A 14,228-nucleotide genomic window follows, 5' to 3' on the forward strand; every position below is an offset into this window, starting at 1 on the left:
TACAAGAATAACTTTATTTGAAAACTTTATGAGAGAACAAATAAAAGTTTCTCTATCAAGCTGATTTTACAGAACATATTTTTTCTTATAAAAGAGTATTCGCTTCTGTTTTCTCAGTTCCATTAAAAGTTAGTATTTCAGCTACCAACAAAAAAAGCTAAGTTGCACATGCTAAAGCCTAAGACCCATACGTATGTTTCATTACATCACCTAAAATAACATAAAGGATGGTATTCTAAAGGTAGTAAGAAGTACCAAAGCCACAATTCTGAAGTACTCAGTATATGTATATTATTTTAAACATAGTCAAAATCCCAAATGCGGATTAAAGAAATAAGACTACTGATGAAACTTTAAAACAGATATAAGAACAGAAAATAATATTTGGTAGAAGTCATGTGGCTCAGTCAAGTTTTCAGGTTTTTATGACTGAAATAAAAATGACTGGCTATTTGAGCAATTTAAGATATACATCCTGTTGCATACAAATTACAGTAAAAGTACATTATGTGGAACTGATCACAGAACTAAGTGTGCCAGGGATACATTAATTTGCTGAGCTAGTGAACCATACAATTAGATCATAGTAGTGAAGCACAAGTTCATGTTTAGAGGTTATTATTATCTCACAGGTTGGAATCCACACCGCAGTTAAATTTGTAAGAAACCTTCCAATTATAAGGTGATTCATTTCTGCCTTTGTTATATAACTGCCCAATTACTCTTTCTTGCCACAGTGGTTCATACCTATGCCTATACAGTTCCACAGAGCAAAATCACAAAATTAGAAGGAAACATCCTGTTGAGATTTGTATTTATTTCTCAAGACCACCACTGTTTTCAAGAATATTTTCTGCTTTTGTAGACCTCTTTAGGGGGTTCTGCTTGCCATCATAGGCTGCTTAGGCAAGAATAGCAGTCACTTAATAAGAGTTAAGTTTTAGAAATGTTCGAAATTTTACTAGCAAAAATAGTAATTTCAAAATTACGGCAGTTCCCCTTTCTTATCCCTAAACTATTTTTCAAGAGCTTAAACCTCCAAGAGGCACAAAAATAGGAAACAGGAAGTCAGGTCATCATTTTTAGGAACCTTACCAAGCTTGCAGAGATCTTCTTTAACATTTTAAAACAAAATCAGCGTAACACTGTTATAAATAACTGTCATGCATAAGTGGTCAGTGAAAGTCAACACAATGCAAAGGCAAAGCACAGTTGTGGTTGTGCGTAGAGTATCATAATGCAAAGAACTTGGAAAGAGGAGAGAAGTAAACTGGGGTGATCTGGAAGATGGAAAGAAGTGCTCTGGATAGGATAAAGGAATAGGAAAAGAATAAAGTATTGAATGGAGAAGAAGGAGGGAATACATATGTCCCTGGGAAATGTGAGATAAGGATAGCAAACTGAAAATGAAAAAGGAATTGAAGGAAACTGGAACTAAGCAAAAAGATTTATAAGAAACCCTTTTCTAGTTTCCATTCTATAACCTAGATTTTCCTCCCAACTTTTACCTCCTAGCCTTTTTTCCATGTTCTCAGTTTCCTGTTCCTCTCCCATTTTGAGGTCTGCTCAGGTTTGGGGGTTTTGGGAGTAGTTGTATAACTAATTTTTTTTTTTTTAATCTGCCTTTCTAACATACTCTAAAGTGTCTCATGCCAATGCAGAGCTCAATAGCAACTCTTAACAGGGTGCTCAGATTACAGAGGATTACTTACAGTAAGGAGATGTCAAACATACTTTGACATCACTCTAGTCTAAATTGGCATGGTAGAATTTGAAAATGAACCCAATCAAGTATGATAGGCAGCCAAAAGGAAATCAGTGAAGTTTTATGTAAGAATACAAGACACGCAAATGGGAGTCCACTAAGGAAAATATGTTAGAAAAGCAGAATCCATTAGATTAAAATTATTTATATCAAATAATAGTTACTATATTGAGGTTTTAACTACTCAATTCTTAATTTTCAGATATGCATCTCTGAAGAAAAGTACTGTCTTAAAACTTAGCGTATTTACAGGTTATGCCCAGCCATAAAAATCTACTCAATTCTGTGGAATTTTAATTGCCTAGTCAAACTGCGAAACAACAAGGAATTCTTGTTGAAATAGCAGAGAAATATATTCATTCAATTAACTGATGAAATGTTGAGTCAAATGAGAAAATCTTCAGACTTATTTTAGTACATTTCTAAAATAAGTGGTTGCAAAAGTTTTATTTTCAATTTGTGTTCTTAACCAATACCAAAACCAGAAACAAATGGAAAAGATATTTCATCAGATCTGGTTAAACCGAGTTCAGTATAACCACACATCTTGCTATCCCAACCATTTTAATAGTAGCTTAAACTCAACAAGTCTATTTCATTATTGCATATCTGTTTCGTGTTTAAGTTTTCATTAAACCAGGTGAAAAATGATTATTTGAACGGATTTGGATTAATCAGGTCTGACCATGTGTACACAAGCATACTGCAAATGTGTGAATAGGAAACTTGCAAGGGAATGATTTGGAAAGGGACATCGCAAAGGTAAAGTTCAAAGGGGAAAGCCTTGAACTATGATTTGAAGAAAAGGCCAGTAAAGGAAAGGGAACTGGCCACACCAGGGCTGGTAGTCTTTTCTGTCCTAGGGAAGGAGCAGCTGACTTGAAAGTTCCCAGCCTATGTTGCAGCCAAAGTGAAAATTACCTTGCTCTTTGGATCTCCTGCTGGCTCTAAAACTAGAGGGATGTCCTGATCAGGGACCAAGCAGGGCGTAGTTATGTCCTGGAAGAAGCAACAAACAATTCTGGTGTGGCCTATTTTTGGCTCACAGGTATTTGGAATATAAGCAATGCTCAGTGCTTGCTCATTGAAGGTCATAGTCCCAGATGATGAAGAGTGACTCAATACCTTGCCCAGTCATTACCAAACAAGGGACATGGGGATAGGATGCAATGACCTCATCGCCAGTACATACAGAATAAGCTAGCAAAAAATAACTATTGAATGAGGGTCTTTATTGCTAACATAACCTGAAAGGAAAGCTACCATGGTCCCTAAATTTCCCTTACTTGGGTATGTAAAGTTAGCGAGCCAAACCCTGAAGAGACAAACAACATTCATATTCCACAGCACCTGTAAGTCTCTCTCTGTCTTGAGCACAACTGATGCAACTGCATCTGTGGTCTTCAGTATCTAAAATGTCTCAAGGAAAAAGACCTAATCGAATTTTATCCTAGCTTGTGAGAAATAACACTGGTGATACATTTCATATTTCAGTATGAATTTTGGAACTAAACAGTAAGAGAAGAAAATTAAACAAATTATTATAGATCCCTTTTGCACATTAAGGCTGGCTAAATTCTCGTCATTTGGGTGCACTTGTCACATTTCATTAAGACAGTGTCCATGCTGTGCAAATACTGCTAGATCCCAGCACCTAAAAAAAATTATGGGGTGGGTCTTCAGATAGGCATACTACTTGAACTTGGAAAACTGCCACATTGAACCTGTTAAAGTGACAATGATGAGAGCTTACTAAAACACTGTGGAAAGGAGTGCTTGTTGCTGGGGAAAACCATGGAGTTAAAATTGGAAGATTTTGCTATACACAAGAATCGGCACCTGACTATAAAGAAAGACACATAAGGAAATGATGAGAATGAAAGGAAAGCACAGGAAAAAGTGAAAGGACAGTAATAGGGAGTGGCTGAGCAACACAGCAGAGAAGCTGACAAACAGCAAACAATTATGAAAATTAGTGGGTCATGGCAAGAGGATATCTTGTTCTTACAAACAAGGGAAAGTCATGAAAGACAACAACAAAAGTAATAAACTCCAAGTAAGGCCATATTTACTGTCAGTGCCTGTGATTAGCTATGAAAATATTCAGTTTTTCCTTTTAAGGCAAGCTCATTCAGTGTATTATATCTTCTTAATAGTGTACAGTTTTCCTTATTTACATGTGCTTTCCAGTCAAAAATTGTTATGACTGATTACAGACAGAACAACTCCTAGTGTGTTTACTAGATTAATCCTGTACTGTAATAAGGTGTAAGTGAAAGTTTAGAGAAGTGGAGCAATCTCAAATCAGTGATGATGATCCAATACCTTGATTACTAGCTATTGGCACAGTTGAGTGTGTGATACAGCTGAACATTCTGTTGTCTGAAAGCCACACATTTTAAGATGTGAGTCATCTAAACATTCACATCATTCATACGGTGAAGAGTTTCTTCTGATTCCTAATCTAGTTTCTTTAAACCACATCTAAATCCTAAGTGTAATGGAGTAAAATTTGCAGTTGTCTTAACTGTTCACTTGAAACAGTTCTTACAGAATCATTTTCATAGAATTGTTTTTGGTTGGAAAAGACCTTTAAGATCATCAAGTCCAACCATTAGGACATTATACACTGACTATTTAAAATACATAAATACATTATATACTTTCTTCTATTTCAAAAAATGCAGAGTAGCAGTGCAGAAAGTTACAAACTATCATCAGGTTGACCTACAAGCAGTTCTACTGCCTCTTTATTTTTTTAAGTGTTAATGTTGATATATTATACCAAATGTGCTTGTATTTTTTAATTCATTCACAAAAAATATCCAAGACAGGCAAGACCAAGTAACCTTACTGGTGCACTGCACACTTTGGATGCTGTGCTGGTTTTTTAGCCATCCTTAATGCTTTAACTATATTCTGAATTATTACATAAGCAAAGGGAATTCTCCAGAAATAAGTACACTGCAGTTTTCTGTCTTCACAAGCAGACACCTTGAAGGATACAGTTAAGCATTTATTACTAAGCTGACACATTAATAAATATTTCAAGATCTGTAATATAAGGATTAAGTGGAATAATTTTTAAAATGTTATTACATGTATATTTTAACCACAAGACTATTTTCAAGCTTCATTCCATTCAATGTTTAAAACATACTTAAGATGTAAATCCAGTTCAAACTGAGAATAACTCACTAACCACAGGCAACATTACCTTTTAAGAATATCATAAAATGGGGAAGATAGGATAAGTAGCTAAATTATATAGCATAAAAATCCTATGAGAGTTCTAATGCCTTATAATATTTCAAGAAAAAAAATACGATTGAGTCAAACTTCATATAAAACAATACAGTTTTAAATTATTACTTTAAAAAATAACTCCTCAATGTCAAACATTTATAATGTAAAATTACAATGAAAAGTTAAAAAACATACCTGTTGCCTGTTACTGGGCATGTATGGAAGCATTGTTGATACATGAAACATTAACTCATAATCTTTATAGGTAGTATAGAGAGAATGAGTTCCTGTTGAATCAGCTGAAAATGAATTTAATCACAAGAAGGTCAGTGAAATACAACATTCATACTACTTTCTAGGACATAACTCTTTTCATGCTATGATTTAAATCTATTAATGCAATTTAAAACTTTTTTTAAATAGAACAAAACCAGTTTGCATCACCTAAAGATCTAGTCTTCAGTTTCATATGACATAGAAGGGTCCGGCAAGAATTTCCCCAAAGAGTTTGCTGTCTATAAGGCCTAAATGACCTAATTTTGAATATATTGGCATTTCATGGAAAAAAAAAAAAAAAAGAGAGATCATTTAGCTTCTTGAGTATAGTTTTATATATGTTTATTATTTAAAATGTTAATAAAGGACAATTGACTAATCCCATACTTCACAAAAAATAAACTGACAATGCTACTTCCAATCTGACAGTAAAACACATACTGTAGTTCAGACATTTTTAAAACATAAAATATGTACATAATACATTGTAGTATAATGTCAAATAATTTTATTGAGAATTTTCAGATACTTTTAAATTATTAAAATACATTTCATATATTATATGACTTAATATTTTTGTTTCTTTTATTTAGGAAGTTTATTAATAGAGTTAGCATTTCAGAATGTTTACAGCAAATTAGATGGGTTTTACTCTGTAGTCATAAATTAATACTTTTTATACACCTTCTTTAATATGTCTGGATTATTTAAGTAAGTGTAATTAACTTTAAAGCAGGAAGTTGGGAACACCCTATTGAGACAAGACAACTATCATTTTGCTTCTCTCTTCCATGTTAAATCATTTTTTTATATAATTTTATATTATCTACACCAATCAACATTTTCCAGCACTCTCTTCCACACACTATTTAAGGTTTTAGTGGTTTGTTTTGTTTTAAATAGTAACTGTATTATAAAAATAAATTGATTGCCCATGTTAGTTCTCTGGTTAGAAGTATATAAATATACAGGTAAGTGTAAAATTCAAATATAACCATACTGTATCTGCAGCCTTAAATCTGAAAATATTTATGTGTGTGTATAATTTTGAACACATTCATATTACAACTGGCTTCATCAGTTATGTTTGTACAGTAATAAAATTAACTTCATTTATTAATATTGATGTAATATAAATTACAGTTACATAAGAAATAGGGAGCATAATTTCCACTGAAGCTTATTACTTAAAAGCTGCTAAAAGCAAACATTTTTGCATTCCTCTATTTTAAATATAGTTTTTGAAAATTATATTGAAAATTATATTGAAAATTATATTTTAAAATATAATTCCATTATAACCTTTCCGTGGTATTTTAGAAAAACAGACTTTTGAAGGGATAGGAGGATGAAATAAATTATATTGTGAAATGCAAATATCTGCCTAAACTACACTGATCTCAGCAACCCTATTCCCTGACTCCTTTTGCAATTAGATATCAAATAAAATAAAACTCTTGAACAGATATTGCACAAAACAGTCCTTTTAAATACTTATTACAGAAAGGCGGATTCTTTACCCTTACAGCAATGCTTTCCTAATACAACATCCTATTTAGCTGAATACTTTTGATTTAGCACCTTGACTTTGGAAATGAGCTAGCAAGTTCTTCTTCTGAAATTTAGTCCTTTACACTAAGCAAATTGAAAACTTCTAACTCAACAGATGCTTTACTGAACACCTACTAAGGCCCACTGTGATTCAATGTACATAATGGTTGCTACCACAAACATTACTCTGCCAACGGTTTTAGGGAAAAAAATGATATCTGGCCTGACACTTTTGCACCTCATTCCCTTCTGAGCATTAGTTTTATTTCACAAAGGTTGACAAAAAATGGCTAAACTTTTATGAAACATTTCTAGTTTTTTGCAGAAAAGCACTTTTTATCAAACGAAAGTGAAGCAGCGCTATTCCTCTATAGACATAAAATTGCAATGTTTCCTCAATTTCTTTCACCTTCCTTTCTCTCTTTACAGGTATAAGGAAATTAAATGCAAACATAATCCAATTTATCCATAATTCAATCCATAATTAAAGTCTGAGCATTACAAATGAGAATATTAATGTTACAATAATAATTTTAATTCCTCATTTCTAGTAGACTGATACGTTTTAAAACATATATTACACAAATTATATAGTGTGGAATTGGTAAAGTTTCCTCTAATTTTCTTATTTCTTGATCTTGGGATTTAGAATTGTGTGCTATTAAAAATGCACTAAAGAAGGGAAGAAAAGAGAGTTCATAGTTAATATATTCCACATGTTCTCCACATTTGCATGGGGTCTGGCTTGGATGGAGTTAATTTTCTTCATAGCAGCCCATATGGTGCTGTGTTTTCTGTATGTGATCAAAGCTGTGTTGATAAAACACCAAGGTTTTAGCAATTGCTGAATAGTGCTTGCACAGCATCAGGGCTTTCTCTGTTTCTCACACCGTCCCCGACCCCGGGGAGTATGCTAGGGGTGGGCAAGGGTTTGGGAGGGGACACAAGTGGGACTGCTGACTTGAATTGAATATTCCATACCATATAACATCATGCTCTGCAGTAAAACTGGAGCAGGGGCAGTTTTCCTGTGACAGCTGTTGCTCAGAGAGTGGCTGGGCATCAGTCTGCTGATGGGAGGTGGCAAGTGATTGCCTTTGCATTACTTGCTTTTGTGGGGTTTTTTGTTGGTTCGCTGTTGTGGTCATGGGTTGGGTTTTTGTTGGGCTTTTTTTTTGGCAGATGGTGTATGTTTTTTTCCTTTCTATCTTCCACTTATTGAACTGACTTAATCTCAAGTCACAAGTTTTTCTTGCTTTTGCCCTTCTGATCTTCTCCCCCATCATACTGGGGGGGCGAGTGAGCAAGCAAGTGGGTGGGGGTTTACCTGCCAACCAACATTCCATATTCCATAAGAAATGGACCAATTAATTTCTTATCAAAATATTAAATAAACAGACTAAATTTTAAAAAAAGAACTTTTCAAAAGAAAAAATTCGCAACTAGAAAAGCATTTGAGAACAGAAATACCTAATAAATGTGAACCCTACAAAAACTGAGCAAGAAATATTATGAAACATTATGCCTAATGAAAATGTAGCTACTAGAGATGGAATTATTACAGTATTCTGAACCTAAAAGCAGTCAGATCAATGTACTTTCCAATTATAAATATGACATGCAGTAATACTTGTGTCATTATATCAAAAACCCAAATATAATACAAAAAAGATTATAATTAAGTCAGTATTTTACATTTACTATAAAACTGAAGACTATTTCTTTGTGAACTTTCTTAATTGCATTCTATTGTTGTAAACTATGAAAACATATTATGACAGGCCAATATCATTAATGGCACACAGCATTAGTAAAACATTAAAATTATGTTACTGAACAATATGTATACAATGCCAATCAGCAATGTACATTCATACTGAAGCACAGCAAATACAGAAACTGAATTTGCTGACAGATCAGCATATATTTTCATGTGTAAAAATTACTAGGTGATATTTGGTCATGCTCTGATTGGGGAAAAAAATAGCAAACCCAAAACACTTCGTACTCCTTTGAATTCTTCATCCCTATTTATCAATTCATCCCAGAAGTCTGACATCTACAGTGTGTTAATAAATATTTCTACACATTAATTTGAAAAATGAGTTATTATTCTGTACTGAAATAGGATGCAATAGTCTCTATCAATCAAGCCTGAATTATTAAAGTGACACAAGCATGGATTTAAGCAGAGAGACAATAATGTTAATAAAAATAAATGTGGTGCTTACACAGGTTGACAGGGCTATGGAACTGCAGCTTTCTCACCTTGTAAGTCATAAATTAGAATCTGTCATAGGACTCAGCTCACTTTTTTCACCATTACCCATCACTACTAGAGATGGAGAATGTGAAAGATTTGTTGAGTTGCAAAGATGGTCTCCCTTCATTGCAAACGCACGAGGTTTTATCACCAACTTCGCATATCTCATTTCCCACTGGAGATTGTCCTATGGAGAGTTTATCTGCAGTGGGCACCATCCACAATGTACATGCACTAGATATTTCCAAAAGTTTCTAATATGAATCATTAAGTCTCACTCCTAACGCCGTACAGGAGATGACAGTCCATCCAGGGCACTACCAGTTTGATAACAGAAGAGAAATCCTTCTACGACTATGTCACTGATCAGCGTTCAAATGTACTATTTAAAAAAAAAAAAATCCAGATGTATTCCAGTTAAATGAGGACTGGTGTTGAAGCAGCAAAAACATGCAAGAGATTCCTAAGAACCAGGCTGGATCAGGTAGATAAGTGGCAGGAGGAACAGAGAAGCAAGTACGGGGACTTATTGATTCCTAGATCTCAGTAACTATCTGAAAGACAAAATATCCCTTGCCAGAAATCTTCCCTTAATTTCCTTTAAGTACATCTTTCTAAGCTTCCTTCTTGGCAGCTTATCTCTAACAGTTCGAGCAACTTTCATGTTTGATTAGAAGAGCAAGTAGAATATGCACACAAGTAGCAGGATTTAATAGTTTAAAAATATGTACTTCGCTAACAAAAATATTCCTTTTCTGTTTTTCACAGGCCACACAGTACATTTTAAAAAAAAGTCTGTTTTCAGGATAAAATAGGCAAGCTATAGCAAAAATGAGGATATAAATCAAATCACAGCATAGAATGGTTTAGGTTGGAAGAGACTTTAAAGGTCATCTAGTCCAAACCCCCTACATTCAACAGGGACATCTTCAACTAGATTGGGTTGCTCAGAGCCCCATTCAATGTGACCTTGAATGTTTCCAGGGATGGGGCATCTACCACCTCTCTGGGCAACCTGTTCCAGTGTCTCACCACCCTCGTCGTAAAAAAATTCTTCCTTATATCTAGTCTTTATATCTATAAAAATAGTATGTTACAATAAAGTAGATGAATACCTAGATATCCTTAGATCACAATTCACAGTGATCAGTAGTCAAAATCCTGTTAAAACTACATTAAACTAAGAATGAGTTAAGTTAAAGTTAAGGCAGTGAAAAGCAGTGCTAATAAAGAAGTGTGTTAACATACTGACTTTTTCAACAGCAATACTTCAGTTCCTATTTTTGCTACAAAACCGAACAAATTTGTACAATTAAATTATTATACTATTGCACTTAGGGAAACTGAAAGACCTGAGAAAACAGTAGTAATAATACAGCAGTTAGGTAGACGAATGTTTAACAACTGCCAAATGATAACCTGCTTATTGTGCATGTGTGAGAAACTAGAAAACTTGATTGATCCTCAAATATAAACATCAATATATATGTTGATTAAAAAGCATAAAAGTTGAGTTGAAATAAGGAAAATGGTCCCCTGTCATGACTCCATATATTGAAATACGTATCTTTTCTTTTGCCTTTTTAAGGATTAAGATGTTAAAGTGTAGTTGGGAAATTCTGAAATATATAAAGAATATCACTCAGATAGTATGATTTTAACTAAGTGCAAACAAATGAAATAAGTTGCTTTGATTTTCAGTTTTACTAATGTCACAGAAAAAGTAAATAACCTTTCAGACAAGGTGTGATACGTGCTCTTATCACACACTTCATCTTCCTCATTTACCATATAATGTTACTAATCAAAACCCAAAGTCAAGACCATGAAAAGACAAAATGGGATTTGCAGAAGATCAACTGGATAATAATAGTTTCTACCATAGGTTTGAGAAATAACTTACTTTTATTATCTAGCTGAGCCCTGTATTTACTAAATCCTTTTAGCCGTACTCTCTGGCCCAGCAGATCAAGGAACTCTTCAAAAGCTGGTCCTGCCATCTCATTGTTATACATTTCTTCCTCTGTGCTTTGGCCTGCTTTGCAGTAAAGGATACCAATCTTATGCTGAAAACTCAGCTGAAATAAACAAAAGAAAAGAAGAATACAGAAGCAAAGTCAATACTAGAACAAATATTAACTATAAAATATTAACATTATTATAACCCTTAGCAGAAGGTATCTCAAAGTGAAAAAATAAGTGTTCTGATTTGGGAAATTAAGTCACCACAGAAAGAAAAAAACCAACTAACACCAAACCCACAAAAGAACAACTATCTTGAAAGAAAACTGGATTGTCACTATCCAAACACAGATAAAAGCAGTACATGAAGGCTTTTGACTTAGTTATCTATAAAAGCACACTCTACTGCATGTTACAGTATGAGAATTTTAATTGGCAATTTTTGGATAACTGTCTTCTCTCACAGATTCAAAACAAAAGCTTATTTTCCCTTATTTCTACCCTATAAAGTTCAGTGCAGTTCAGTTAAAACAGACTCTCAGAAGTGTAATTTCTGTTAGATGTAATATTTTGCCCTCCCCATTGTAGTGGGTTGACCCTGGCTGAGGGCCAGGTGCCCACCAGAGCCGCTCTATCACTCCCCTCTTTCCTTAGACAGGGGAGAAAAGGTACAATGAAAAAAAAACTTACGGGTCGAGATAAGGACAGGGAGAGATCATTCACTAATTATCATCACGAGCAAAACAAACCGAACTTAGAGAGGGAATTCATCTTATTTATTACAAAGCAAAACAGAGTAGAGGAATGAGAAATAAAACCAAATCTTAAAAACACCTCCCCCCACCCCTCCCATCTTCCCGGGCTCAACTTCACTCCTGGCTTCAGTCTCCGCCCCCCTCAGCGGCACAGGGGGACGGGGAATGGGGGTTACGGTCAGTTCCTCACGCGGTGTTTCTGCCGCTTCTTCATCCTCAGGGGGAGGACTCCTCTCATCGTTCCCCTGCTCCAGCGTGGGGTCCCTCTCATGGGAGACAGTCCTTCACGACCTTCTCCAACGTGAGTCCTTCCCACGGGCTACAGTCCTTCATGAACTGCTCCAGCGTGGGTCTCTCCCATGGGGTGCAGACCTTCAGGAGCAAACTGCTCCAGCATGGGTCCTCCACGGGGTCACAGGTCCTGCCAGGAACATGCTCCAGCGTGGGCTTCCCACAGGGGCACAGCCTCCTTCAGGTGTCTCCACCTGCTCCGGCGTGGGGTCCTCCACGGGCTGCAGGTGGAATCGCTACACCCCCTCATCCTCCCTCCATGGGCTGCAGGGGGACAGCCTGCCTCACCATGGTCTTCACCACGGGCTGCAGGGGGATCTTGCTCCGGCGCCTGGCGCACCTCCTCCCCCTCCTTCTCCACTGACCTGGGTGTCTGCAGAGTTTCTTACATCTTCTCACTCCTCTCTCTGGCTGCAAAAGCTCTAACTGTTTTTTCTCTTTCTTAAATATGTTATCACAGAGGCGCTGATTGGCTTGGCCTTGGCCAGTGGCGGGTCCATCTTGGAGCCGGCTGGCATTGGCTCTGTCAGACACAGGGGAAGCTTCTAGCAGCTTCTCACAGAAGCCACCCCTGTAGCCCCCCCACTACCAAAACCTTGCCACGCAAAACTAACACACCCATAAATCATCCATTGTTAAAAATCATTCCCCATTTTCAAAAGTATACTTCAAGCTAGAAATCAGATTGTAGTTGAAAAGTTTTCTAAACCTAATTAGAGTCTCAATTCTAGAACCTAAGAGATAAATTACTTCTATAAAAAAGTATAAAAAGAGATGATTACTTCTTGAGCAGAGTATTGTCTTATTTTCTTAGCTTTTATGCATACTTAAGATGACAAACAGGAAACCTCCATGTCAATGGATTAGTCCTATTATTCTTAACTGACAACTTCTAGAGCTTCACGAACTGACAGAGACCATCACTCACACCAGATTCCCTTAAGACATTTATCTATATTCATGACTTAAATTAACTCTCTAGCTGTACAGAATTCTCTTAATCAAACTTCAGGATTAGTGTCTAAAATGTGTGCAATGCAAAGACTGTATATATTCCTATTGGAGCAAAGACGACAAGAATAGTCTGCTTCACTTTAGTGACACATAACACAGTCTGCCATGTTAAGTATACTGTAAAACTCAAATCGATATACATGCTACTGCATCAATGTTTTACCACAGCAATTTTGAGGAAAAGCTAATGCATGAGGATACTAAAAGACTGAGTCAAGAAAACATACATACATGAAAGAATAAAGTGTCAAAAATATAATTCCAGGTTTCAAATAATTCTTAAACTTCTCTCTTCAATAAATGCTGCATTTCTCCATTCTAAGTGGAGAGTTATATACAAGGCGGTTACCAACAGTTAATTAAAAAAAAACCAAAAACAAAAAGAAAACCACTCCCCAAATCCTCATCACCTCTGGAAAAATAAAAACTTTCACTACGCTTTTACTAAGCTAGTCTTCTGCATTTTCATGATGTTACTGCTTTTTTAAGCTAGTATTCTTTCTTTGTCTCCCATGGAATTCAAGATTTAACTTGACAACATTCTTAGTTTAACTATTTACCTTCATGCACAACCAACACACAAAAATATCCCCAAGATGTCCAAGTTAATGAAGATTTTTGAAGGCTATAGATAGCATCATTGACACTAAGAATCTCATGCCCAAAAGGTGCATGTATTAAAATGAAGTAACAGGGAAATGCTAGACTATTAAAGTCAATAGCAAACCACTTCATAACATCAGTTGGGACTGGATTTCTTTTCTTACTATGAAGTTAAGCCTAGCAGTGGGACAACTTCTCCTTTTAACTAGTATCAACAGGCCTAAGTCTGTGATTGCAGCAGATCTATATTCATGGCAATGCACACTACAGAATTTGGTCTACTGGTATAGAAAACCTGGAGCACAACAAGAATAAGAGTAATATATGATGGCAGCCCTCCCACCTCTCTGGTGAGCCCCCGTCCACCCTCTCCCTTTGATAACTGCTTTATGTGGGAGTGAGCCCTTGTGCAAAGTACTCTGGCAGGAGGCCATTGACCAAGGAGCAGTTAGGAACAAAGGACAGGAATGAGGAACGGTGCTGCAATAAGGTTTTACCTGGG

General features: G+C 35.7%; 1 protein-coding gene across 8 annotated transcripts in view; it reads right to left on the bottom strand.

Moving 5' to 3' along the window:
• The window catches only part of SIPA1L2 (signal induced proliferation associated 1 like 2), a 225,149-nt gene that overhangs the window by 57,095 nt on the left and 153,826 nt on the right, over positions 1-14,228 (bottom strand). For 5 of the 8 annotated variants that reach the window (XM_075748698.1, XM_075748697.1, XM_075748695.1 and 2 more), the window contains 2 exons: positions 11,005-11,179; positions 5,207-5,310 (listed from right to left, as the gene is read on the bottom strand). In XM_075748698.1, the coding sequence (XP_075604813.1) occupies positions 5,207-5,310; positions 11,005-11,179 (279 nt within the window). Of the gene's footprint in view, positions 1-2,686; positions 2,765-5,206; positions 5,311-11,004; positions 11,180-14,228 lie in introns of all 8 variants that reach the window. The other 3 variants (XM_075748691.1, XM_075748696.1, XM_075748692.1) reach the window with 1 other exon arrangement.

The sequence above is a fragment of the Balearica regulorum genome, chromosome 3 (assembly GCF_011004875.1).
Source record: "Balearica regulorum gibbericeps isolate bBalReg1 chromosome 3, bBalReg1.pri, whole genome shotgun sequence".
Lineage (NCBI taxonomy): Eukaryota > Metazoa > Chordata > Aves > Gruiformes > Gruidae > Balearica > Balearica regulorum.